At 43.9% G+C, this 25270-nt stretch overlaps 1 protein-coding gene across 2 annotated transcripts in view; it reads right to left on the bottom strand.

Moving 5' to 3' along the window:
* SCAI (suppressor of cancer cell invasion) overlaps nucleotides 1-25270 on the bottom strand; it is a 1468821-nt gene that overhangs the window by 618262 nt on the left and 825289 nt on the right. For both annotated transcript variants that reach the window (XM_073600351.1, XM_073600352.1), the window contains exon 12: nucleotides 17208-17307. In XM_073600351.1, coding sequence (XP_073456452.1) covers nucleotides 17208-17307 — 100 coding nt within the window. The remainder of the gene's footprint in view (nucleotides 1-17207; nucleotides 17308-25270) is intronic.

Below are 25270 nucleotides of genomic sequence, written 5' to 3'. Positions count from 1 at the left end.
AAAACTGATAGGAAGCTTTTAAAGTATGAGTAAGGGAGTCCATCGGGCCCTGGGGACTTGTGGGTCGGAAGTTGGTTAATAACCGCAGTAATTTCTGCAGCAGATATGGGAGCATTGAGTCCTGAGCGTTTCTCAGGAGAGAGTGTAGGGAGATTTAGAGTTTTAATGAAGTCATCAAACTTTTCTTGAGTGAATTTGAAATTTTGGTCTGTTGCTAAGCAGTTCTAGAGTTTTTGGTAATAATCACCAAAGACCTTGGACATGTGTTGGGGGCAATAGGTAGGTTTACCATTGGGTTGTAGTAGTAAATCAGGGATTGAGGCTGCGGGTCTAGGCTTTAATTTATTAACTAGCATTCTATGGGGCTTATTAGCAAATTCGTAAAACTTTTGCTTGGACCAAAGCAAGGATTTAGCAAATGTATTCAGATCAAGAGATTTGATGCGGTTACGTAATGATACCACTGATCTAAGGCGCTCCACCGTAGGGAGGCTGACAAGGGACTCCTCTGCTTTAGATAAATCATGTAAAAGTGATGATCTTTGGAGAGCTTGGTCTCTTTTGAGACGGGAGCTTGAGGAGATGCATTCTCTCCTGAAAAAGGCTTTATGAGCCTCCCACGGAGTGGATGCCCCAGAAACCGAACCCTCGTTGAGTTAAAAAAATTCTGCCAGTTTTTTCTGGAGATGAATATAAATATCAGGTATTTTAAGAAGGGTCTCATTAAGACGCCAATGACATGTCCTAGATGTAGGTTTGGTTAGGAGAAGGTCAAGTACTATGAGGGCATGTAATTGCATTTATTTCTGAGTGAACTACATATGATAGTAAGGGTACTGAGACAAAGAAGTGGTCTTATCTTGTATATAACTTGTGGGGGGCGAATAAAATGTAAATTGTTTGGCTGTAGGATGTTTTACCCTCCAAGTATCAAAGAGGTTGTGAGCTCTGATACGTTTTCTAAAAGATGTAGCCAATTTTTGAACCTGGGGAGGTGGGGTGTGTGTAAAAAGGGCAAGTCTGTCTTTAGTCGGGGACATGCACAAATTGAAATCACCCCCGATGACCATGAATGGTTGAGAAAAAGATTGCAGTTTTTCAAAAAATATCTCAAGAAATCCAATCTGTCCTGTGTTGGGTGCATACACATTGGCAAGGGTAAATGACATTTTCATGATCACAGCTCAGGAGAACAAAGCGGCCATGAGGGTCTAAATATGTCGATTTGACACGTATATTAGAATTACGTTTCAGTAATATGGCTACTCCAGCCTTTCCAGAAGGATCTGATACTATATAAGCGGTAGGAAAATGTTTGGAGGCAAATTTAAAAGATCCCTCCGCCTTGAAGTGTGTCTCCTGAACCATGATCACTTCTGCTTTGGATGCCCTAAACTCTTTCAATGCCAGCCAGCGTTTGCGGATGGAACCTAGACCTTTAACATTGCATGACAATATACTTACAGCCATAGCTCAGGTATATGAGTAAAGCATATATTAAATTTAGAGGGTAGTAAAGAAACGTGTACCATGATGTATAAAACATAGCAATAAATATATCATAAATGATCATATGACAGTATTGTATTAATTTTTGAAACATAACTGTATTTTGAATATGGGCATTCGAAACAAGGCATTGGGGAATAGAAAAAGAAAACAAGAAAAGTAATAAAAAAAAAAAGGGATCCGGGTTAGGACCAAAAAGGGTCTCTAGTAAAAAGAAAAAAAGAAGAAACATATACCAATTAGGTATTAGGCCTGAGGAACGTGAGAGCCTCAGGAAATCACGGTCTCTATTCAAGACCATGTTAACAGGGGGTGTGTCAGCCTACAAAATCAGACTTGTGGGCCTCCGCCCAATCCGAACATCAAAAAAAAAAAAAAGAAAAACAGGGAACCACCAACATGGAGGTTATGTGCTGGATTATAACAAACAGATAAATGTGTAAGGCACTTCAGGTATGGAAGTTCGACTCTGAGCCCAGAGTCTCAGAACACATAGGTAAAAAAAACTAGGACCTGTGTGTAAAGAGGGACCATAAAGACATGTCACAGGACGTTTTCAGGTAGGGCCTTTAAATGGAGCAGCTCTTTGAGGAGTAACTGGTGTCTTCCTTGACCTCTGGCGCACCGGGGTCCAGATTTTCCCAGGCATGGACATCTGTCGAGAAGGCGGGATTTGTATCTGCAGGTCTTCATCTGGTATGGGAGGGAGACCTAGGTTTTTGATAAAAGTCTCACATTCTTGCAAGTCTCGCATGGAGTATTGTGAACCGTCTTTAATGACTGATAATCGGAACAGGAAACCCTAACGATAAGGGACTTGGTATTGTTGCAAATGAGAGGTAACTGGGCGTAAAGCGCGGCGTTGAGCCAAAGTAATGGGTGATAAATCATTAAAAATTTGAAGTTTTGTGCCTTTGAATTCAACCCTTGATCTATTTCAAGTCGCAATGGTCAAGGCCTCCTTGCTCTCATAAAAGTGGAAATGAGCGATGATGTCCCTGGGATTAGCACCCTGAGGAGGTTTAGGAGCCAGTGATCTGTGTGCTCTATCCAGGCACCATTCTATGTCAGGAATATGAGGTACTAACATGACAAACAGAGCAAGGAGGTAGGGTCGAATTTCTTTATCTGGTATGGATTCCGGGACTCCACGAATGCGTAGGTTCTGGCGGCGTTCTTGATTTTCGAGGTCTTCTTGCTGCGTTTGTAATTGTGAGACTGTGTTTTTCAGGCCTGCATTTTCCTCTTCTAGGACATGGATATATTGAACCATGTCGTTGAATTTAGTTTCCATATGGTCTGTACGTTCACCAAGTTGATCTATTTCACCCCTAAACTCATGGGCTAGCTTATTTACTTCTTTGGTGATGTTATGGGTGATGCTGTGAAGCAGAGCCTGCAACTTAGTATCTAAAACGTCCACTGTCACGGGTAGTGATATTGCGGGGGAAACAGGTGGTTGTGGGCGCTGTGAAGATTCTTCAGTAAACAGAGAGGGGTCAACCAACGGGAAATTGTCCGTTTGATTCATAGCTGCCTCCGGAGTATTTGAGGCCGGGTAATGAGGCCTCCGTAGGTATTTCTCCATTGAGTGGGTTTGCCGGAGTGCGGCCTGCGAGGCTTGTTTTGAGTATACAGTGCGTTGGTCTCCGATTTTACCCATACACTGTTTGAGAGATAACTATGGGGTTTCCTGAAAGGTTAGCGTGTCTCCCGGGTCTTGAAAAAATAGTGTTGCGGAGCGGGAGATTCGGCTATGTAGGTGGAGGCCAAAGCTTAAATCTCAGACGTCTTCCATTTTTGCAAGCTGCACGTGCGTCTTACATTTAACAGTTGTAAGGGCAATTTTTTAAGTAGCTGTTACAGGGCATAGTATTCCCAGTGGTGGATATTATTGAGGAAGTGTGAAGAAATGGACTATGATGGGTAAGTATAGCAGAGAGGGGCAGAAACAGCTGGGCGTATCTGGAGTCCCAAGATGGCCACCGGCCTCCGTGTGTAGGCCGAAGCCGCGGGCTTTCCTATGGGCCGGCCGTGTAAGTTTCGCTTTGTCTGGGCCAAAGGGATTCCCGAAGAACACAGCTAATGGGGCAGTGGGTAGTTGATGTCAGGGGTATTTAGCTGTGGGATGATAGATGTGGATACTCCACTACTCACTGTGCCCACGGGAGGATGATGCGGCCGGATCAATAGGCCGCAAGCTGCAGATGTTCATCAGGCAGCGGTATATCGGGGCTCACAGCTGGAGATCTACAGGCAGCACGGCTCTACTGTAGGTCTATCCAGCATCCTCCGGAGGTACCCTGCTGGAAGGTTGAGATAGGATGATCGGTGTTTAGGAGCGAGGGAGCCGGCAGGCCTCAAGATGGCGGCGGGCCTCGAGCCCAGGAGTCAGGGAGCCGGGCCGGGGTGTACACAGCCGTGTAGAGTCCGAAATGGAAAATTTTTTTTTAGCTGCAGTTGTAGTAAAGAGTGTTCTGGGGAGTATGCTGTGGTTTTGGGAGATCTCCGGGGTAAGAGAGAGGGAGGATGGCAGCAGATTGTTTGCTGGCTGTGCAGAGCTCAACACAAGCACGTCTTCCTTGCTCTGTGTCTGGACACGCCCCCCTAGCGTGGTGTACTTAATATGAACCTTCTTTTTTCAGTTCTGGCCCTCCTCTCTCTTTCCCCCCTTTCTTGTTTTCTCGTGTTCCCTCGGGCTCTAGCAATGATGGTTACTACTGCTGAATCCCATTGTCTCTTCGCTATGGCTAAGATTCCGCTGAAGTTCTACTCACACAATATGCACTGGTTTAATTCACCTGTGAAATGGTCAAAGGTATTTCATAACCTAAAATCAAGTCGTACTGATGTAGCATGCTTGCAGGTTTTCCTTCTCTTCTGACCCGAAATCTCTCCTCCCACTTCTCTACCTTCTATCTAGCCTCCGCTCCCGAAAAACAGAGATTCTAATTGCCTTTCGGAGAAACCTCTTATTTTCATGCACCTAAGAAATCGCAGATCTGATTGGCTGATACTTATTGCTCCAGGGCACTTTGAATGGCCATAATGTAACCTTGGTTGCCTATTGTGTTCCCAACCACTTTCAACACAAGTTTTTGATGGGTGACATGAATGTGGCTTTGGACCCCTCTCGGTGGATAGGAGATACGCACTGGGAACCTCGCCGACCCACGACCCGGTCACGGAAGAGTAGTGGAGATCCCTTGTACAGTCCCACAGCTTAGTGGATGCTTGGAGGGAGCTCCATTCTCACGACTGTGATTTTACATTTTATTCCAGCTCACAAAATAGCTTCTGTAGGATCAACCATGTCTTCATTCCTCTATGCTTCATCTCGAACATACACAAAATCTCAATCCCCTCCTCCTCATGGTCAGATCAAGACCCCATAGTTTTCAGTTCACCCTCTGGGGCTTGACTCTCTCTACTTTCCAATGGCGGCTGAACGGCTCTCTACTTACATCCCATGATGCGTTTATTGAAATCCACTCAGGCCTCCAACCTGCTTGGAAAATGTGGGCTCCGTGTCCTCGGCGATCTCCTTATGGGAAGCTCACAAAGCTACCATGCGGGACCATTGCATACAGCTTGTCTCCGCCCAAAAACATGACAGGAAGGATTTACTGGCCTCAGACAGGGCTGAGAAGGCCCTGTGGTGGACCAAGCAAAAATTCTACTCTTGTGCAAAAAAGCCTGCACGATGTTGGCTAGGTAGCTTAATGTAGCAGCTTGCACCCACAAAGCCATCCGCCTTTCTCTCCGCCAATGGGGACTTCACTTCTGATTTAACCAAAGATCCTGCGGCTTTTGCCGATTTTCTGGCATCTCTTTATAGTAAACCCTCCCCCTTTTTCTCTCGACCTAGCAGACAATTTCTTCCGTGACCTCCACCTTCCACCTCTTTCTTTAGCAGCCCGCACAGCTCTCAATGCTGATGTCTCCAAACTTGAGGTGGTACAGGCCCTCGAGGGCATTCGACTCTCGAAGGCTCTGGGTCCAGATAGATTCACCAGTCTGTACTACCGCAAATTCTCTTCTCTCCTGCTCCCCCATCTGATGGCCTGCTTTAACTGTATGAAGCAGGGAGCTCTGCCCTCCTCGGACTCCCTATGGGCACACATTTCCATAATTCCCATGACTAATATAGATGCCCATGATCCCCAGGCCTTCCACCCAATTGCCCTGTTAAATGAGTACATGAATCTTGTGGGGAAGATTTTGTGTTCCCGCATCAATAAGTACCTGCACTCCTTGATCCATAGAGACCAGGTTGGTTTCTTACCTGGCCGCACGGCACAATGTTTGGAAGGTTGTCCACCTGATCACCCTACTACACCAGCATAAAATCCCTGAATTCCTCCTTTCGCTCAATATATATAAAGCCGTGGGACTACTTGCAATATGTGCTACAGCATTGGGGTTTTGGGGACTTGATACTTTCATGGTTGACAACCCTTTATTCTGCCCCTTCAGCCACAGTTCACTATGCCGGCTGCTTCTCACCCTCATTCGCCATCTACAGGAGAAACAAGGCAAGGGTGCCCCTTGTCCCTTGTCCTCTTTATTCTTGCCCTTGAGCCTCTGGCCATTGCTCTTAGGGCAGATCCCAACATCAATGGCATCCCTTACACGGGCGATTGCTATAAATTAAATATGTTTGCGGAAGATGTCCTTCTGACCCTCACCAACCTGACTGCCACCTTACCCAACCTTCAGGCTCTCTTGGCCCGCTTTGCCCCATCTCTGGACTCCAAATTAAACAAACACAAAACAATTGCCCTAAATATCACTCTCCCGGAATCTCTGGCCTCGCTCCTCCAATCTGCCTTTCCATATTGCTGGGCCAGGTACTCTCTGGACTATTTGGGAATTAAGCTGACATCCTCTTTTCGCTCTTCTCCGCCAACTTTTACCCTCTTTTACGCACCAGCACTGCTCTTATGGCATCTTGGCGATTTTCCACCCTGTCCTGGATTGGTCATATTCATGCAGTCAAGATGACCATCCTCCCAAAGATTCTAGATTTCTTCCAGACCCCACCTGTCCGGGTCCCTACGTTCTAATTGTGTCTCCTCTAGAACAGACTCCTCTCCTTCATTTGGCCATACAAGCGCCCCAGGGTCTCCTGCTCTACACTATACACCCAAACATTGCAAAATACTATCAGGCAGCTCAAATCTCCTAACTAACCATGCTCCACACTATGACAGACATCCCTCTCTGGGTCCTTTTGAAGGTCCCCAACTGCCTGCCGGTCCCCATCTCCGCCTTACTGTGGTTCCCTCCTAAACTACGTCCTCCTTCTTTTAGCCCCCTAATGTCACATAGACAAACTTTGGGACTGCAGTAAGTTCATGTCTCCATTTCTTCCACCATTCCCTCTCTTGAACAACCCCATGTTTCCACCTGGCATGGAACAACCACACATATTTTTTGTGGTGGCCCACCCACAGGTTTTCACAGATTTGACATTTTATTGGATTTCACACGTTCCCCACATGGTCTTCGATTCAAGAGACCCATGAAGCTCCTTCAGATGAATGCCGCCACAGCACTGAATAACTGCTATTCGGCGCAAGCACACTTTCCTGTATCAAAAAACCGCCTTCCAACACACACTTAGGTGTCCTCTGCACCATTTCTATGATATATACCTTTCTCAACTCCAACAGTGCCTCTGCCTCTGTATCCTATGTGCTTAAATAGGAGCGAGACCTGTCCCCTACTGACCTTGCAGATTGGAGCAAACCCTGGTCCAGCAAAGCGCTCTTTTAACATGGCCACGCTGGAGACAGCCTATAAGGTCCTTCTTCGCTGGAACTGGGTCCCGGCTCGCATTGCCAAGTCGAAGCCATTCTATAGTTATAGATGCTTTTGGGGCTGAGGTCAGTGAGGAGACAAAATTGATATTTGGTGGTCTTGCCCCACATAGTGGGATTTTGGTTGAGGGTCTTCTGACTCCTGTTCCCCCTTTTACTATCCGCAAGGACGCCAAACTAGAATTGCTCCATTGTCCGATCCAGGGCCTCTTCTCTTACCAGCAGAAATTAGCCACCTACCCATTTACTGCAGCCAAGCGTGCAATAGCTAGGGCCTGGAAAAAGCCGACTGTTTCGTTTGCAGAGGTGGAGAGCACTCTGATGAGCTTTATGATCCATACAAAGATGACAACTATCCTCCATGACAGTCATGCTAAATTCCTCAAAGTGTGGGCCCCGTGGTGATCTTACACTCTTTTGAACTTACCCCAAACCAGCCTAGGCCTCTCTACTTAACCATCTTCAACCCCCTCAATCTCAATAAAAAATTTTGTATCATAAACACACAAAAAAATACATTAATTCATTTTTAGTGCACAATATAATACACAATTTTTTGTTCAAATGTAACAGATATTACACCAAGTAAATAGATACCCAACATGTTACACTTTAAAACGGTGCACAACTGTGGAATGGCAACAATCTACGGTCCCTAAAAATCTCCATAGGTGATGCTTTAAAAGCCGGTGACATAATTGGGAGAAGTCACGTGACAAACAGCGGAGGACAGCACCCAGGAGAGTATCCCATCCCAAGGGGATAGAAGTGTCAGTTTGCACAAAATAGCTGATGTATACACAAGCTGTGGCCATCATGGTGGTGTGATCTGGGACAATATATGTAAACAAAAAACTGAGTACCATGGTGCACCAGGCAAAATGCACAATCTACTGTGAGTGTGATTTTTTAATCTTCATTTTAAAATAAAGTGATAGTTTTACGGAAAACACTATGATCTTTTAATTATAATTTTGGTACCAGTCCCCGGGAATGGATGGTAATATAAGATGACATCTACTGTATAACACAGTGGACCTCTCGTTTTCCCTTAAAAGGACAGGTGCATTATGACCAAATGTAAAGTAGGTCAACTGCTAGTGCTGGTGGAGTAAGAGTCACAAGGAGTGGTGATACTACACAGAAGATGTTACTGAAGAAGTTAAGAGTGGACTGGGATCACCTTTGCACTTGGTGTAAAGACACATTCATTTAAGGACATGGTGTTGGACACTTATATGTATGGAATTATTTTAATATTGGTGCAGCTCAGGATACACTATTTGCATTTGTTTGAAAGTGTGATGTGGATATAGCACTAATCCAGCAGCAGCACATAGAGACATGGTTTTTCAGAATATATTTTATTTTGGTTGCTCAACAGTATATGGTATATCACTTTATATTTTCTGCATTACCAATTCAATCAAGTAGCTCAGAGGAAACCTTCTCTTGAGCTGGCTCCAGCAATGATGAGCCATCCCGACTCTGTTAGCTAATCTGACTCCGGTGAGGACCATTCTAACACCATCGCTGAGCAATAAATGAGAACGTCTAAGGAATTAAAGCAATTCCCTTTAGATGCAAATGAGCCATTTCCTCCACCAAAATCTTTGTGAAGTATCTGGGAACAGCCCAGAGGCCTTAGGGCAGAGACCAAAACTGTCAGTTTGAATTGTGGTTTCTGTGGCAACTGCAAATCACAAGAACTTCTAATGGGCCGGATGATTCAGACTGTGCAAATAAATGCTTCTTAGATTCAAAGAGACACATTTTAAAACAGGGTCTTTTCTACTGAATATATACTTTCCATTCAGAACTTTAGTTTCTTTAGATTAATAATCATGCCATATTTCCCAGAGGATTTCCTCACTAGGAAAAACATGGCAATAAAACCCTTGGAACCTTTGGTCTGGTGAAACCTGTACAATCACCCCATGCTGGTAAAAATTCTCTATGCACAGACTTCGAGCCTCTGCCTCCTTTTTGTCCCTTGGCAGACTGGTAAGAAAAAATGTTTTTTTTTTTTTTTTTTTTTTTTGGGGGGGGGGGGGGGGGGGGGGGTGGTAAGAAACTCTAGAAGCAATCTCTCTGAGAATCTGCAAAACAAGGGTGCTAGTTTCCCACTGATGTTAGAAAAGAGACCCCCCCCCCGCACCCTAAGCCTGCTGTCATGTGCTATCCTTATTGAAGGACTCTGCAAGATTAAGAAGCAGACCTCATTTAGGGTTTGTCTTGTTAAAGGGCCATTTATTTTTTGAGTCTTTCAAATCCATGTTTAGTTTGTTTGGAACTGAGAGCTATGAAAACACCCACAACTTCAAATCTGCTTTTTCTTGTCAGGGAATTGGCTATAAAAATCAGGTATCCTATGAATGCACGCCCTCTACACGAGAGATACCTCCACCGCGCCAGTGGCTCCCTAATTATCCTCAAACATAAAAGTGTAATGCACTATCGAGAATAAACCTAATATTAAAACTATTTCCCAGCACTAATGACAGTGATTCAATAATGGGTGAATAGTGTAAAAATGTGTGTGAACAAATGTTAAATTGTTGAGCTGCCCCTTTAAAAATATAATAATCCAATACAGTATTTAATCCTGAATATCAGTTATAGATCCAAACATTGGTAAACCGACAAAGAGGTTAAATAGAGGGCGCTAATTGAAGAGTTGTATACCCTGCGGTGTACAAAAAGTAATGACAAACACAGATCTATACAAATATATCAGTGCTTGAATATGTGCAATAGTGGTGGTAACCTCTATTCCTAAATATAAAGTGAGAAATAAATAACTAATAAAGTGATAAATACGACAAAATAAATTTGCAATTGATAAGAACACATGCAAGTGTTTCAATTCGTGCTATATGAGAAAAATCTTGTAAACCAAAGCAATGTCCAAACAGGTTGAAAGTGACAACAAATAGTGACGATAAATGTGAAGATCAAATGTTCCACACAAATGATTCCTGGGTGATTGAATGGCACACGCTGAATAACTCCGTGCTTCTTTCACCACACCGCCGTGCTAGTGAAACACACTCTCCAGACATGCACTCACCGAAAAAACATGCCAGCACTCTCATGCACGGCAAAACACGCTCTTTTTACCACACTCCAGGGTAAATAGTGTAGACGAGGTTCAAATGATGATATTCAATGGGTCCACATAAAAGAAAGTAAATGCTCCAATAGTGTAATTCAGCAACAACAACTTTATTACAAATCACTGCAATCCTCACACATCGCACTCACATTGGTGTAATGAAAAACGAGCATAAAACGTGTACTGAACAGCAAACTTCAACTTGTGGATAACCAATATCAAAAGGTCACGGCGGACCCGAGATGTGCAGCTGCTGGGTATAATCTCACCCCTCCCTCGGGAATCCTCCGTCCTTTAGAGCCCACGTAATCCTCTCCTCCTGTATGGCTAAGCGTGTACGTCACAGATCACAGATCATAGCCACGCCCCGACATGTTTCCTCACAGATTGACTTCTTCATGGGAATCCCATGAAGAAGTCAATCTGTGACGAAACATGTCGGGGCGTGGCTATGATCTGTGACGTACACGCTTAGCCATACAGGAGGAGAGGATTACGAGGGCTCTAAAGGACGGAGGATTCCCGAGGGAGGGGTGAGATTATACCCAGCAGCTGCACACCTCGGGTCCGCCGTGACCTTTTGATATTGGTTATCCACAAGTTGAAGTTTGCTGTTCAGTACACGTTTTATGCTCGTTTTTCATTACACCAATGTGAGTGCGATGTGTGAGGATTGCAGTGATTTGTAATAAAGTTGTTGTTGCTGAATTACACTATTGGAGCATTTACTTTCTTTTATGTGGACCCATTGAATATCATCATTTGAACCTCGTCTACACTATTTACCCTGGAGTGTGGTAAAAAGAGCGTGTTTTGCCGTGCATGAGAGTGCTGGCATGTTTTTTCGGTGAGTGCATGTCTGGAGAGTGTGTTTCACTAGCACGGCGGTGTGGTGAAAGAAGCACGGAGTTATTCAGCGTGTGCCATTCAATCACCCAGGAATCATTTGTGTGGAACATTTGATCTTCACATTTATCGTCACTATTTGTTGTCACTTTCAACCTGTTTGGACATTGCTTTGGTTTACAAGATTTTTCTCATATAGCACGAATTGAAACACTTGCATGTGTTCTTATCAATTGCAAATTTATTTTGTCGTATTTATCACTTTATTAGTTATTTATTTCTCACTTTATATTTAGGAATAGAGGTTACCACCACTATTGCACATATTCAAGCACTGATATATTTGTATAGATCTGTGTTTGTCATTACTTTTTGTACACCGCAGGGTATACAACTCTTCAATTAGCGCCCTCTATTTAACCTCTTTGTCAGGGAATTGGCTACCCTTTTCTGCAGAATGGGAAAGGAGTCTAAACCTGTGCCAAAGATTAATATGCCCTCAAATGGAACGCCACACTACCTAGATTTGCCGAAGTCCCCATTTCAGGATTTAAGCCAGATGGCTCTGCAGCATTAAGTAAAGCCAAAGTACTTGCTGAAGCTTTAACTGACTCCACCGCTGTATCATCCAGGTAAGAGACTGTTTTGGTTAGCTAACCGATTTAACCAGACATCCACATTTCTGGTTACACAGGATGCATTTACAGCCAAAGCCCTGGTAAGTACAGCCCCTGCCTTCCAGTCTATTTTGGTTCTTAAAGGGATTGTAAAGCTTTGTGTTTTTTGACCTTAATGCATCCTATGCATTAAGGTCAAAAAACACCTTGCACTCTCCGCCCCCCCCCCCCCCGAGCCCCTGTTTTACTTACCTGAGCCCCGAATCTCCGTGGGCGTGATCCCGCGTTGCTTTTCCCAAGCTCTTGTGGGCTCTTCATTGGATGATTGATAGCAGCGCAGCCGTTGACTCCCGCTGCTGTCAATCAAATCAATGACGCGGCAGCGGCGCGACGGGGCCGAGTGATATACAGTTATGCAGGTTGTGCAGTGTTTTTAGTCTGGTGCATGTCCTCGAGCAGCTCCTTGCAATTGTCTCTCATGGCGGTCGAGCTAGTTAGCAGCCATGTTTGGGCTTTTAAAGAAATGCACTGAGCCGTCTGCCACCACGCGTAGTTTGGCCGGGTATAGCATGGAGGAGATTAATGGGATTGCACGCATTCTCTTTTTCCCTTCTGTGAATTTTGCTCTCTGTTTTTGGACAGCAGCCGAGAAATCTGGGTATATGGATATTTGGGATCCTTGTATTTCCATGTCTGCTTTCTGCCTACCCAGACAGAGTATAATGTCTCTATCCTTGTAATATAGAAGTTTCAGTAAGAATGGTCTGTCATTGCCTCCTGGTGGCGGTGGCCGGGAAGGCACCCTGTGAGCCCTTTCTACTGAGAAAAATGGAGTGAGGTTATTCTTTCCAAAGGTGTCTGCTAGCCATGCTTCAATACATTCAGCAGGATGTTTTCCTTAGGATTTTTCAGGCATACCGACTATGCGGATATTAGACCTTCTTAGTCTATTCTCCATGTCCTCAACTCTAGCTGCTGTTTCATCAGTTTTAGTTGGTTATGTGTACTTCTTGAGTAAGGGGGGTAATTCATCCTCAATAGAGCTCACCCGTCCCTCCAGAACAGTGGCCCTGTCCCTGATTTTCTGCATGTCCTGCCTAATATGCAATAAGCCCTCTTTCATGCTTTTAACTTCAGCTGACAATTCAGTCATAGAGGAGCCATAGGAGTGGACTGCTGTGAGAATGTCCTGTAATGAGGGCTCGCTGTTTTCCATGTCAGATGGGGCCAGCCATGTTAGGGGCAGGGAGAGGGGAGGATGGCGTACTCACTATGTTCCTTGAGGCCATGGGCGCCATTTTCTCAGCCACATGTTGTGTAGTTTGTGGAGGCTTCACAGGGGGCCCGTTTTTGGCCGTTTTAGTGGTGCAGGATGGCTGGGGCTGCTGCCTGGTCCTATGGCTGCCAGGATCATGGGCATATTGGCCGAGTTTAGCCGCCGAGGCATAGGACTCCCTCCCTGTGCGCTGTTGGAGCAGAGATCCACCATGTTGGGCCGCTCCGTCGGCAGGGAGACTTTCCTCCTTTTTGGACATCCCTGCTTTGTTATTATGGCGACTGGGTGTCGCTGTAGGGGTGGCTCCACACTGGGAGCGAAGTGTCTGGTCTATTTCGGCAGTGTATTGGGCTCACAGTAGGATTAATTAGATCAGGATGCCGGAGCTAGTGTGAGACATGTGCTCTCACATGAACGTCCAAGCCACGCCCCAAGGGTGTGGCGTCTTCACACTACATGGACACTGTGCTTTTTGGATGAGCATCCCAGACACCAGCACCCTTCTGAGTAGTAGATCACTGGAGCAGTAATGTCTTGCACTTTAAATATAGGTAAAGCCTATACAGTTGTGCTCATAAGTTTATATACCCTGGCAGAATTTAGGATTTCTTGGCTATTTTTCAGAGAATATGAATGATAACACAAAAACTTTTCTTTCACTCATGGTTGGTGTTTGGCTGAAGCCATTTATTATCAATCAACTATGTTTACTCTTTTTAAATCATAATGGCAACAGAAACTACCCAAATGACCCTGATCAAAAGTTTACATACCCCCGTTCTTAATACTGTGTATTGCCCCCTTTAACATCAATGACAGCTTGAAGTCTTTTGTGGTATTTGTGGATAAGGCGCTTTATCTTCTCAGATGGTAAAGCTGTCCATTCCTCTTGGCAAAAAGCCTCCAGTTCCTGTAAATTCTTGGGCTGTCTTGCATGAACTGCACGTTTGAGATCTCCCCAGAGTGGCTCAATGATACTGAGGTCAGGAGACGGAGATGGCCACTCCAGAACCTTCACTTTATTCTGCTGTATCCAATGAAAGGTCGACTTGGCCTTGTGTTTTGGATCATTGTCATGTTGGAATGTCCAAGTACGTCCCATGCACAGCTTCCTGGCTGATAAATGAAAATGTTCCTCCAGTATTTTTTTTATAACATACTGCATTCATCTTGCCATCAATTCACCTCCGTACCCTTCATCATAGGCCTTGTTGACTCCTCTCCAAATGTAGCGTTTATGGTTGTGACCAAAAAAGCTACATTTTGGTCTCATCGCTCCAAATTACTTTGTGTCAGAAGGTTTGAGGCTTGTCTCTGTGCTGTTTGGCGTATTGCAAGTGGGATACTTTGTGGCATTTGCGTAGTAATGGCTTTCTTCTGGCGACTCGACCATGCAGCCCATCTTTCTTCAAGTGCCTCCTTATTGTGCATCTTAAAACAGCCACACCATGTTTTCAGAGAGTCTTATATTTCACCTGAAGTTCTTTGTGGGTTTTTCTTTGCATCCTGAACAAATTTCCTGGCAGCCGTGGCTGAAATTTTAGTTGGTCTACCTGACCGTGGTTTGGTTTTAACAGATCGGATTGGAGTTTAAACACTGCTGATATCTTGGATATCTTTTTATATCCCTTTCCGGTTTTATACAGTTCAACTACCTTTTCCCGCAGATCCTTTGACAATTCTTTTGCTTTCCCCATGACTCAGAATTAAGAAATGTCAGTGCAGCACTGGATGAAAGATGCAAGGGTCTTTCAGGAGTCCAGAAACGCACTGACTTTTTATACACACATACTATCTACAAGCAAACAGATCACAGGTGAGGATGGTTACCTTTAATAGCCATTCAAACCCCTGTGTGTCAACTTGTGTGCATGTTATCAGGCCAAAATCACTGAGGTATGTAAACTTCTGATAAGGGTCATTTGGGTAGTTTATGTTGTCATTAAGATTTAAAAAGAGTAAATACAGTTGATTGATAATAAATAGCTTCAGCCAAACACTAACCATGAGTGAAAGATGTTTTTGTGTTATCATTCATATTCTCTGAAAAATGGCCAAGAAATCATAAATTCTGCCAGGGTATGTAAACTTATGAGCACAACTGTAATAAGACTTACCTATATGTACTGAAAATATCTCCTAAACGTGCACTGTTTAGGCAAAATTTACCTTGTAGTGCGCCAATGTAATTAGCGCAGGGGCAGTGAAGAAACGGTCCTCCATGCCATTTCTTCCACAGTGTGTGCCATGACTATTGAATCCCGTGCACATGTGCGGGAGTGACGTCACGCGGCTCTGGCCAGTCACAGAGCCGGAGTCCGTGGCCCCCGGAGGGAGAGGGGTGAAGATGGATGCTTCCACCAGCAGGGACATTGAGGGCTTCGCTTGCAGGTAAGTACCACATAATAGGCTAGTACGTGGCACCACCAACCCAAACAGCCACCACCAGCCTATCCCTAACAGTGAAACAGGATGGGGGAAGAAGTACACCCTGCCACCACCAGGTCGAACCAGTGTAAAAAATTAATTGGAAGACAGGGGTGAGCGCGGGGGGGAGGGAGGGCTTTAGGAGTTGCCGCTAACAACTTTTAGAGGCAAGATCCTGGCATGTACGCGGTGGAACTTTATTTATCTAAGTTTACACACCATCACCTTCAAAATACTCCCCTTGCACAGCAACACAGCGCTCCCAGCACTCCTGCCACTTCTGGAATGTGTCCTGAAGTCTTCCTTTCAAAGCGTGTCAAGCACCTTCTGCAATTTGCGCTGGATCTCCGCAATGGTGTCAAAATAACGACCGTTGAGCTAGATCGTTATCTTCAGGAAGAGGGTGAAGTCCCCAGTACTTGTGGAGGAGAGTTTGGTGACAGGGTGCATTGTTGTCGTGGAGCATCCAGTTTTTCTTCCTGATCTGTCATCTTTCAGTGATGTACTTTTACTCTTAAAGCTACTCAAAACACCTCAACCGACTCATTGCAGCATTGCCTTAAACTTGCTGAATCATGTCAAATGTTTTTGTGGCAGATTTGCCCAGTTTCACACAGAATTTCACATTTGCTCTTTGTTCTAATCTGTTGTCCATGAAGAAATTACAGATGTGGTAATGCACATGGTCAGAATAGCACCAGTTACACAGCTCCCGATGTATACAGGATGATGTCTTTTGGCACACTGACTTATGAAGGTCGGTGCTCCCAGTGATTGTGCGTGCAGCGTTGTGCTGCCATCTGTTGGCGTGTTAGAGGACTAGTCTCTAAATAATGTGATACCGCCTCGTACAAAAAAAATTGCCCAAAGTGTTCAAAAGACCTTCTGGTCTGAGCTTGCATAAATAGTAAGCCTCTGCATATTTGGGACCAGAAGGGAAACAAATGATGCAACAGTCAAATGATACTGGAGAACGAGTGTTTTTCCGTGTACTCCTGGGCAAAAAGAAAGACAAATTTAACTGAGGAACGAGGGAATGGGAGGGGTCTTATAATCTGTTGGCTTGTGTTTCCTATAGAGGGAAGAACCAATCAACTCATGTCTGGAAGACGATTGGGGAAATGTCTCTAGCTTTTTCTGTCGAATATCTCTAAAACTAAACAATCCTTTACTGCCCTGATTACTTCAAAATGGTCTGATCTATCAGCACTTTTGAAATGCTGGCATGCAAAAGTGGGCCACGTTAGCATGCATTACACAAAAACCTGTCACTTTTCCCCATTCAGAGAAAAGTGACATATTATCTTGATAAACTTGCTACTGATATCTAATTTAGCTACTGATATTCACCTTTGCAGTGCTCCCCCACCCCTCCATTCAGCTGGCCTTGGTTAAGGTCAACATGATCTTTTTACCTTCCTACTACAATGTAATGCTCATTGCTGAAGAAGTAAACTGGCAGATTGGGGGGTGGGGGATGTGGCTGTAAGCTCGTTGTAAACAGCAACACAGACCTTCAATCATAAATACATTAAACACAGGGAAATGTCATTAAAGAGTTTTAATGTAAATGCTTTTATAAGTAACGCTCTCACCAGTGCATTTCTTTGTAAGTTTGATTCCTCTTGTGTAAAGCATCCCCATTGACCACGTCTCGATTACTGTTGGTCAGAACACCTCCAAAATCATAAGGACCTGCAATGATTCAGCAACAAGGAGCTTAAGCTTGAAATCTCCCCAACAGCAGTATGCAGTCTACAGAGCACCCTTGCAACTTACAGAGTCAGGCAATTAGCTTAAAGAATGCTAATGGTTTATTATATGGAAGCTCTCTATTTACATAACTTTAGTATTTTCAATTACTATTTAAAGTGTTCCTTTCAACAAATCATACCAAGGTTGCTTATGCAGTTAACTGGAAGCTAGCCAGGTCTCAAGAAGCTAGAGACAGAATAAACCAAAATCTTACTTTCTAACTTGTAGGCCAAATCTTGAAATATCACTAAACAGCAGAAACGCTCTATAAATAGGTTTTGTGTTTCCTGTTTATAGATCATGCGGTTTATGTTAAATATGGCTGAAAATTACAGCTGTCATTTAAGGGGCCTATAGACTAGAAGTCAGCTACTGTATTTTTCCCTGTTAGGATGTTCTGATACATTCATCAACTTAACACAATTCCTACTTTTACTTTCCTCCAATGGGACTTTAAAGTGGATGTAAACCAGATTCATGAAATTTGAGCTGGGCACATATATCTGCAGTGTTTTGTTATCTCTCTTCAAAGCCCTATGTCCCGTAGCTGTCTCCTGTTCCGTTCTTCTGTTATCAGCCTGATAAGTTCTCAGTCCCATATGATAAAAGCAGCCAGAGGTTTGTGTTGGGTAGGATGCTATAAATAGATTAGCACTGAGCTGAACAATTCAACAAACAGAGCTGAAAGTCTCTACCTATGAGGAGAGGGGGGTGTGTGTCTTTCCTGGGCATACAGCTTGGCTGTATGCCCAGGCTTCACTCCAGTGTTAACCAGGAAGAGAAAATCTAACACAATGTGAACTTTCTAAACATTATATAAAGATGAAGACAGCAGATATACATGTAAAACTTATGTAGGGAGATTTGTTTCATCTGAGGCTGTGCACTTCACTGGGTATATGTGAGGGTTTACATCCAGTTAAAGGGCAACAAAATCCAGGTTATAGTTAAAACAATTATTTTACATACAAAACAAGACATATGTTCAGTTAAAATCAACAACAGATAACAAATACTATCAAAGTCTGAAAAAAGTGTACAAAATATTACAAAGTAGCTATCCACAATAACAGCCCAGACCGAATTTGGGACATATAAATTCTGTCTTTTTTCTTCATGTTAGTTCTTTTGCTGAGTAACCCAACAGCTTTCAAAGTCTTTTTCTTCCTCAGGGGTAGGGGATATGTCACTCTGAAAACAAATGGAAAGCATATTAAACAAACCCATAAATATTATTTAATGGTATAACACCACAAAGTGTAAAGGCTGAATATATCTTCCATTTACATAATGACTGTACAAATGCAGTTTCATCAGCCATATTTTAAAAGAACCAGATGTCTCATCTTTTGTCTGTCATGGAGCGTGTCTCCTTTTCATATCCCCCATGGGTACACAAAGATAAGACTCAGAGTGGTAGATGCATTTTAGTGAGATCGATCGAATGGCCGGGGTTGGATGGGTTATGGGGTTGGCTGGCGAAAACTGAGCACCAGCTGCCACTGCTCGTTATCGACCCTTGGCTTGTTCATCGACTACGCTTCTGCTTGATCCCAAACTGCAACTACTGTCCTTTGGCTTTTTAGTGACTATGCTTCTGTTTGATCCTTACCTGCTTATCTGCTGCTAGACCCTGGCTTGCTCTGCTCCTGGTGGGATGATCACGAGGACCGCAACCTCAGCAAAACTCATCTCTACCATCAGGAGTTCTGGTAAACACTAGTTAGTACTGCCTGTATAACTATCCTGTTGGTTGGTGATAGTCCGGCTATTGCAACTGGTCTTCGAGTTTGACCCCTGATTGTGACAGAATCATCTGGCCCAAAACATGGAGACCACTACAGCAAATGCTGTGGCTCTTTTCAGACAGAAAATTACAGAACTGCAGGGGTTCGGTGTTACTTACCAAGAAAAATATTCCAGACTGGAAAGTGTGGTAAAAAGGCAATAGGAGGAAATTCATGCTCTGCAGAAACAAACAATTGCTGGACCTACGTTCCCGAGATGGTGCTAACACACATACTGTATGCCTCACCCATCCAGGTTTAATGGAGACCGCCACCATTACAGAGGTTTCCTTAACCAGTGTTGCATAAATTTCCAAATGTGATCCACTGCATTCACTTCTGAAAAACAGAAGATAATGTTTGTTATCAACCTCCTGACTGGGGAAGCTTTAGTTTGTGCCTCCCCCTATATAGAACTAGACAGTGCCAAATGGAATAATTTCAAGATTTTTGTGACCACGATGAATCAGGTTTTTAATGATCTCAACCACTGCGCCGCTGCTGAAGCAAAGTTGCAGCAGTGTAGAAGATCTGTTGCTGAGTACATAGCTGAATTCAGATGTTGGATCGCAGGTGCCACTTGGAACCCTGCAGCACAAAAAGGTAATTTCCGCCAAGGGCTTTACGAACAGGTAAAAGATGAGCTCGACAGAGTGAAGACTCCTAATGATCTGGAGGCCTACATCTAACTATGTATCCGATTTGATCAGAGACTTACAGAAAGGAAGGAGGAGAGACTGTGAATGGTTGGCAGAAATGGTGGCATGCGTTTCTTTGCTAGTCAATTTGTTCAGAAGGATCCAAGAGTTTCTCCAGATTCTGACACTCCTGAACCTATGCAGGTTGATGCTATTAGAAGATCCATTTCTATGATGTCCGGAGAACTTATGTCTATATTGTGGGTCATTACGCAGTTAACTGTCCTTTAAACAAATAAACTATTACCCAGTCTATCTCCCCAGTGATTCATGAAGAGAAGAAAGTAAATTCTCTACTTTCTTATTTTGTCATTCCTATTAAACTCATCTCTGAGGGCATTGAAATTCCTTACTTCTGCTAAGCTAGACTCTGTGGCTGGGGGGGGGACTTTATGGTTTGCCCACAGCAATAATATCCAAAAAAAAAATCTGCCCCTATAGATATGGAGACGGTGGATGGTTCACTCTTGACTTCAGGACCTGTTACCCATGAAACAGTTCCTCTGGTACTCCAATTTGAGGTTGACCATCGTGAGACGATCAGCTTTCAGCTGATTACTTCACCCAAATTTTTTAACTAACAGAATGTTCCTTTATTGAAAACCATGGCATGGAACAAAATCAGCAACAAAGAATGGTATCAAAAACAGAAAACATACTGACAGTGTCAATAACTCAGATGTCCACATGGCATAGTACAAAGACACACAAATCTATATATAAACCTTGGCAGTGCCAATGCCCCACATCCATTTCTCACAATGTGTATTGTCTTGTTAAATATTAGTGTCAGCTAGTTGTTAGGTAATAATCCCCAATCCTCATTAAATTAGTAGGTATGATGCCGGTGGGTGTGGAGATGCAACTCGGTGTACATCTTGTGGCATGTATGCGTTCCTTGATCATCCGATCAAGGGCAAATACTGCTGTGCAAAATGTAAGCAGATTGTTTCCTGGAAGCCCAGGTTCTGAATCTGGGGAAGCAACTTTCAGCACTGAGAAGTCCCTCCATACTAAAAGGAGAGCCAGGAACGTACAAGGCAGGTGCCGGCTGGGGCCAGCACAGAGGCGGGTGGAGACAAAGAGGTGCAGGCACTAGGAAAGAGTAGATGTGCGACAGTCAGGAAGGGTAGATGGGGAAGTGCCAGGTCCTTTGATGACGCCTTGTGGGAGGGCAAAATGCATTGACGTGACACACGTCCGGTTCTGATGTAATTTCCGGTCTTGTGGGAACGCTGTTTATGGGGTTTGCTGCATCCTCTGATTGGTTTTTAATGCCTGATTTTAACTAACTTTTGTAAGTATAACCTATAAAGTAAAGTACCTAAAAAGTATATATAAGTTTTCAATCTTAGCATACTTCACTATTGGTCCCCCCTTTTTCTTTCCTTTTGGGTACCTGTTTTTCGTATGGCTGAGTATTAACGTTCAAGGATTGTTTATCATCTCATCAGTGAACCTGCCATCCTGCAACATTCCTTGGATATCGTTACAAGCCTTTACTGACTCCCAGACTGAAAAGCTGGGTGTCATTGTGATTTGGTGAGTGGTGACACATGTGGGGGTGTCTTGGTACACCTGAAAATTATTCTGCAACATTTTCTCTGCACTTTCCACACACCAGATGTGAAGCATTGTTATCACTTATTATGGGTTTTTGTTTGTGAGCGCTGTATTTCTATATTTTACTACTATGTTCAAGTGCCTAGCACTTTGTGTATAGCAGCTTAATTCAATCATTTTTTACCACCCATTTTTTTTACACCCTTTTTTTACCACCCATTATAAAAAAATGTAATTTCACACTATCAGTGTGAGTTTATATATTTAGTTTATATATTTTTTTCACTCGAAGTGCCAGGGAGGCTGATCCAGGGCTGGAGCATCCCAATAAGTATGCTCCATTGAGTGACATTGGTGAAACCAGTCAGGGACCAGCACCGCCAGGGGAAAGACTCCTCCAGTGAGAGCGGGGGGGAAGCGAAGGGAAAGGAAAGACAGATTCTGGTGGTAGGGGATTCAATTCTTAGAAGGACAGAGAGGGCAATCTGTAACAAAGACCTGAAGCGCCAAACTGCATGTTGGCTACCGGGCGCTCGGGTTCGGCACATCACGGATCTGGTGGACAGATTACTGAGAGGGGCTGGGGAAGACCCAGCTGTCATGGTGCATGTTGGCACCAATGACAAAGTCAGAGGCAGATGGAGTGTCCTAAAGAACAATTTTAGGGACTTGGGAGCTAAATTGAGGAAAAGGACCTCCAAGGTAGTATTCTCAGGAATACTACGGGTACATTGAGCCACACCAGAAAGGGAGATTAGGGAAGTAAACAAGTGGCTGAAGAGCTGGTGTAGTAAGGAATGGTTTGGGTTCCTGGAGGACTGGGACGATTTCTCAGTCGATCACCAGTACTATAGAAGGGACAGAGTGCACCTAAATGAAGAGGGGTGCAGATCAGCTGGGAGTAAAGATGGCCAAAAAGTTGGAGGGGTTTTTAAACTAGGCAACGGGGGGAAGGCCCAGAAGTAAAGATAGTCAGCGTGGAACATATTCCAGAGGGTAGTGTTGGGGGCATTAGTGGTAGGGTGACTAAAGCACATAAATCCAAGGCAAGTATAGTAACAAGTCCTAGTTGCAATCTCGGAACACCCAATAAGAGGATAGTATGTGACCGGTCTAAACTACGTGGCATGTTCACCAATGCCAGGAGCCTGGAGGACAAGATGGGTGAACTAGAGATACTGTTGTACAAGGAGGATTTGGATTGTGTGGGAATTTAAGAGACCTGTTTCAACAGCTCTCATGATTGGCTGGCAACCATTCAAGGGTATACCCTTTATCGCAGGGATAGAGAGGGTAAAAAAGGGGGAGGGTTATGCCTATATATCAAGAATAATGTACAAGTGAATGTGAGAGATGACATCACTAAGGGAGCTAGGGAGGAGGTGGAAACCTTATGGGTAGAGCTCCAAAGGGATGAAGCTAAGGGGAAAATATTACTGGGCGTATGCTATAGGCCCCCTAACCTGAGGGAGGAGGGGGAGATAGACCTTCTATCACAAGTTGGATTAGCAGCAACAATGGGAAGTGTTATCATAATGGGGGATTTTATTTATCCAGACATAGACTGGGCTGAGGGAACCACACATTTGTCTAAGGCTCGCCAGTTCCTAAATGTCTTGCAGGACAATTTCATGGTTCAGATGGTAGACGCACCAACTAGAAATAAAGCGTTACTGGATCTACTGATTACCAACAATACAGACCTGATCACGGTTCTGGAAATACAGGGCGATTTAGAAGACAGTGATCACAGGTCAATTGGCTTCAGTATAAATTATTATTATACAGGATTTATATAGCGCCAACAGTTTACGCAGTGCTTTACAATATAAAAAGGGAGACAATACAGTTATAATACAATAAAATACAAGAGCATTAAGAGGGCCCTGCTCAGAAGAGCTTACAATCTAATATGGTGGGGCACGTGGTACACAAGGTTGTAACTGTGGGGAATGAGCTGGTGGAAGTGGTAGGAGATTAGTTGGAGACGTGATAGGCTTTCCTGAAGAGATGAGTTTTCAGGGATCGCCTGAAGGTAGCAAGAGTAGGGGATAGCCGGATAGATGGAGGTAGCGAGTTCCATAGGATGGGAGAGGCTCTGGAGAAATCCTGGAGACGAGCATGGGAGGAGGAGATGAGAGCTTGAAAGCAGGAGGTCTTGAGAAGAGCAGAGAGGACGATTTGGGTGATATTTGGAGACAAGATTGGTGATGTAGCTCGGGGCAGAGTTGTGAATGGCTTTGTATGTTGTGGTTAGTATTTTGAATTTAATTTGCTGGGTGATTGGGAGCCAGTGTAGTGATTGGAGTAGAGGGTTGGCAGACACTGAGCGGTTGGTAAGGTGGATAAGTCTGGCAGCAGCATTCATGATAGACTGAAGAGGAGATAGCCTATGGAGAGGTAGGCCAATGAGAAGGGAGTTGCAATAGTCAAGGTGAGAGATAACAAGGGAGTGAATGAGGAGCTTGGTGGTTTCATTTGTTAAAAAGGGGCGGATTTTAGAGATGTTACGGAGGTGAATTCTACAAACTTTTGACAACAATTGGATTTGAGGCTGAAATGACAAGTCAGAATCTAGGATTACACCTAGTACCCTGGCGTGAGGGGAGGGACTGATGGTTGCATTGTTGATTTTGATGGAAAAGTCATGGAGGGGGGCATGGGCGGGGGAGAATATTAATAGCTCAGTTTTAGAGAGATTTAGTTTAAGGAAGTGGTGCGACATCCATTGCTGATATGTCAGTTAGTAAGTTAGTAATGCGAGAGGAGACTGAAGGAGTGAGGTGAGGAGTAGACAGATAGATTTGGGTGTCATCAGCGTTTAAGTGGTATTGGAAGCCGTGGGCAGTTATTAAGTGACCAAGGGAGGAGGTGAAGAGAAGGGGTCCAAGAACCAAGCCTTGGAGGTCCCCCACAGAAAGGGGCAATGGAAAGGAGGAGACAGAGTTGTAGGCGACACTGAAGGAGCGCTGTGATAAATAGGCAGAGAACCAGGATAGAGCAGAATTTCGGAGGCCAAGGGAATGTAGTTTATCGAGAAGGAGCGGGTGGTCAACAGTATCGAAGGCCGCAGAGAGGTCAAGTAGTAGGAGTATGAAGTACTGGCTGTTGGTTTTAGCAGTTAGTAAATCGTTAGTGAGTTTTAGTAAGGCAGTTTCCGTGGAGTGCTGCCAGCGAAAGCCAGACTGTAAGGGGTCAAGAAGGTTATTTTCACTGAAGTAGGAGCTAAGACGGTTGCAGACTAAGCGTTCTAGAAGTTTAGAGGTGAATGGGAGCAATGAGATGGATCTTAAGTTGTTCAGGTTGGTAGGGTCCAGAGAGGGCTTTTTAAGAATGGGAGTGATCTGCGCATGTTTTAGAGGGGAGGGGAAGATGCCACTAGAGAGGGAGAGATTGAAGATGTGGGTGAGGGAGCATAGGATAGAAGAAGAGGGCGACTGTAGTAGTTGTGAGGGAACAGGATCCAAGGGACAATCAATAGTGAGAACAACTGACTCCGCGCCAAATGAGTGATTAATAACAAAAATCATAAATTAGACATCAAAAAATACACATTATTTTATATAGTGGACCCTAAGCCAAAAATAAACAAGCTGCTCCCCAACTTGAACATGAAAATGATCAGATGGTATTAGATATATAGGGGGCGCTAGTGGTTAGCTAATACATATACTATTTTAGTGCAACTGTTCATAAAATTGTGCTCGGTGTGTACCTTATTTCATAAGCAAAAAAAGGAGGTAAGTATAGATGTACAGTTGGTGGTAAAAGTTTTACCATGGATAACACACAAAAAAATCAACAAAAATAATATCAGTGACAGTGATATATTATCTCCATAAATAGTGAAAAATT

This window comes from Aquarana catesbeiana, linkage group LG09, assembly GCF_042186555.1.
Source record: "Aquarana catesbeiana isolate 2022-GZ linkage group LG09, ASM4218655v1, whole genome shotgun sequence".
NCBI classification, from domain to species: Eukaryota; Metazoa; Chordata; class Amphibia; order Anura; family Ranidae; genus Aquarana; species Aquarana catesbeiana.
The sequence above is the reverse complement of the archived record's forward strand: the minus strand, read 5'-3'. Positions and strand labels throughout refer to the sequence as shown.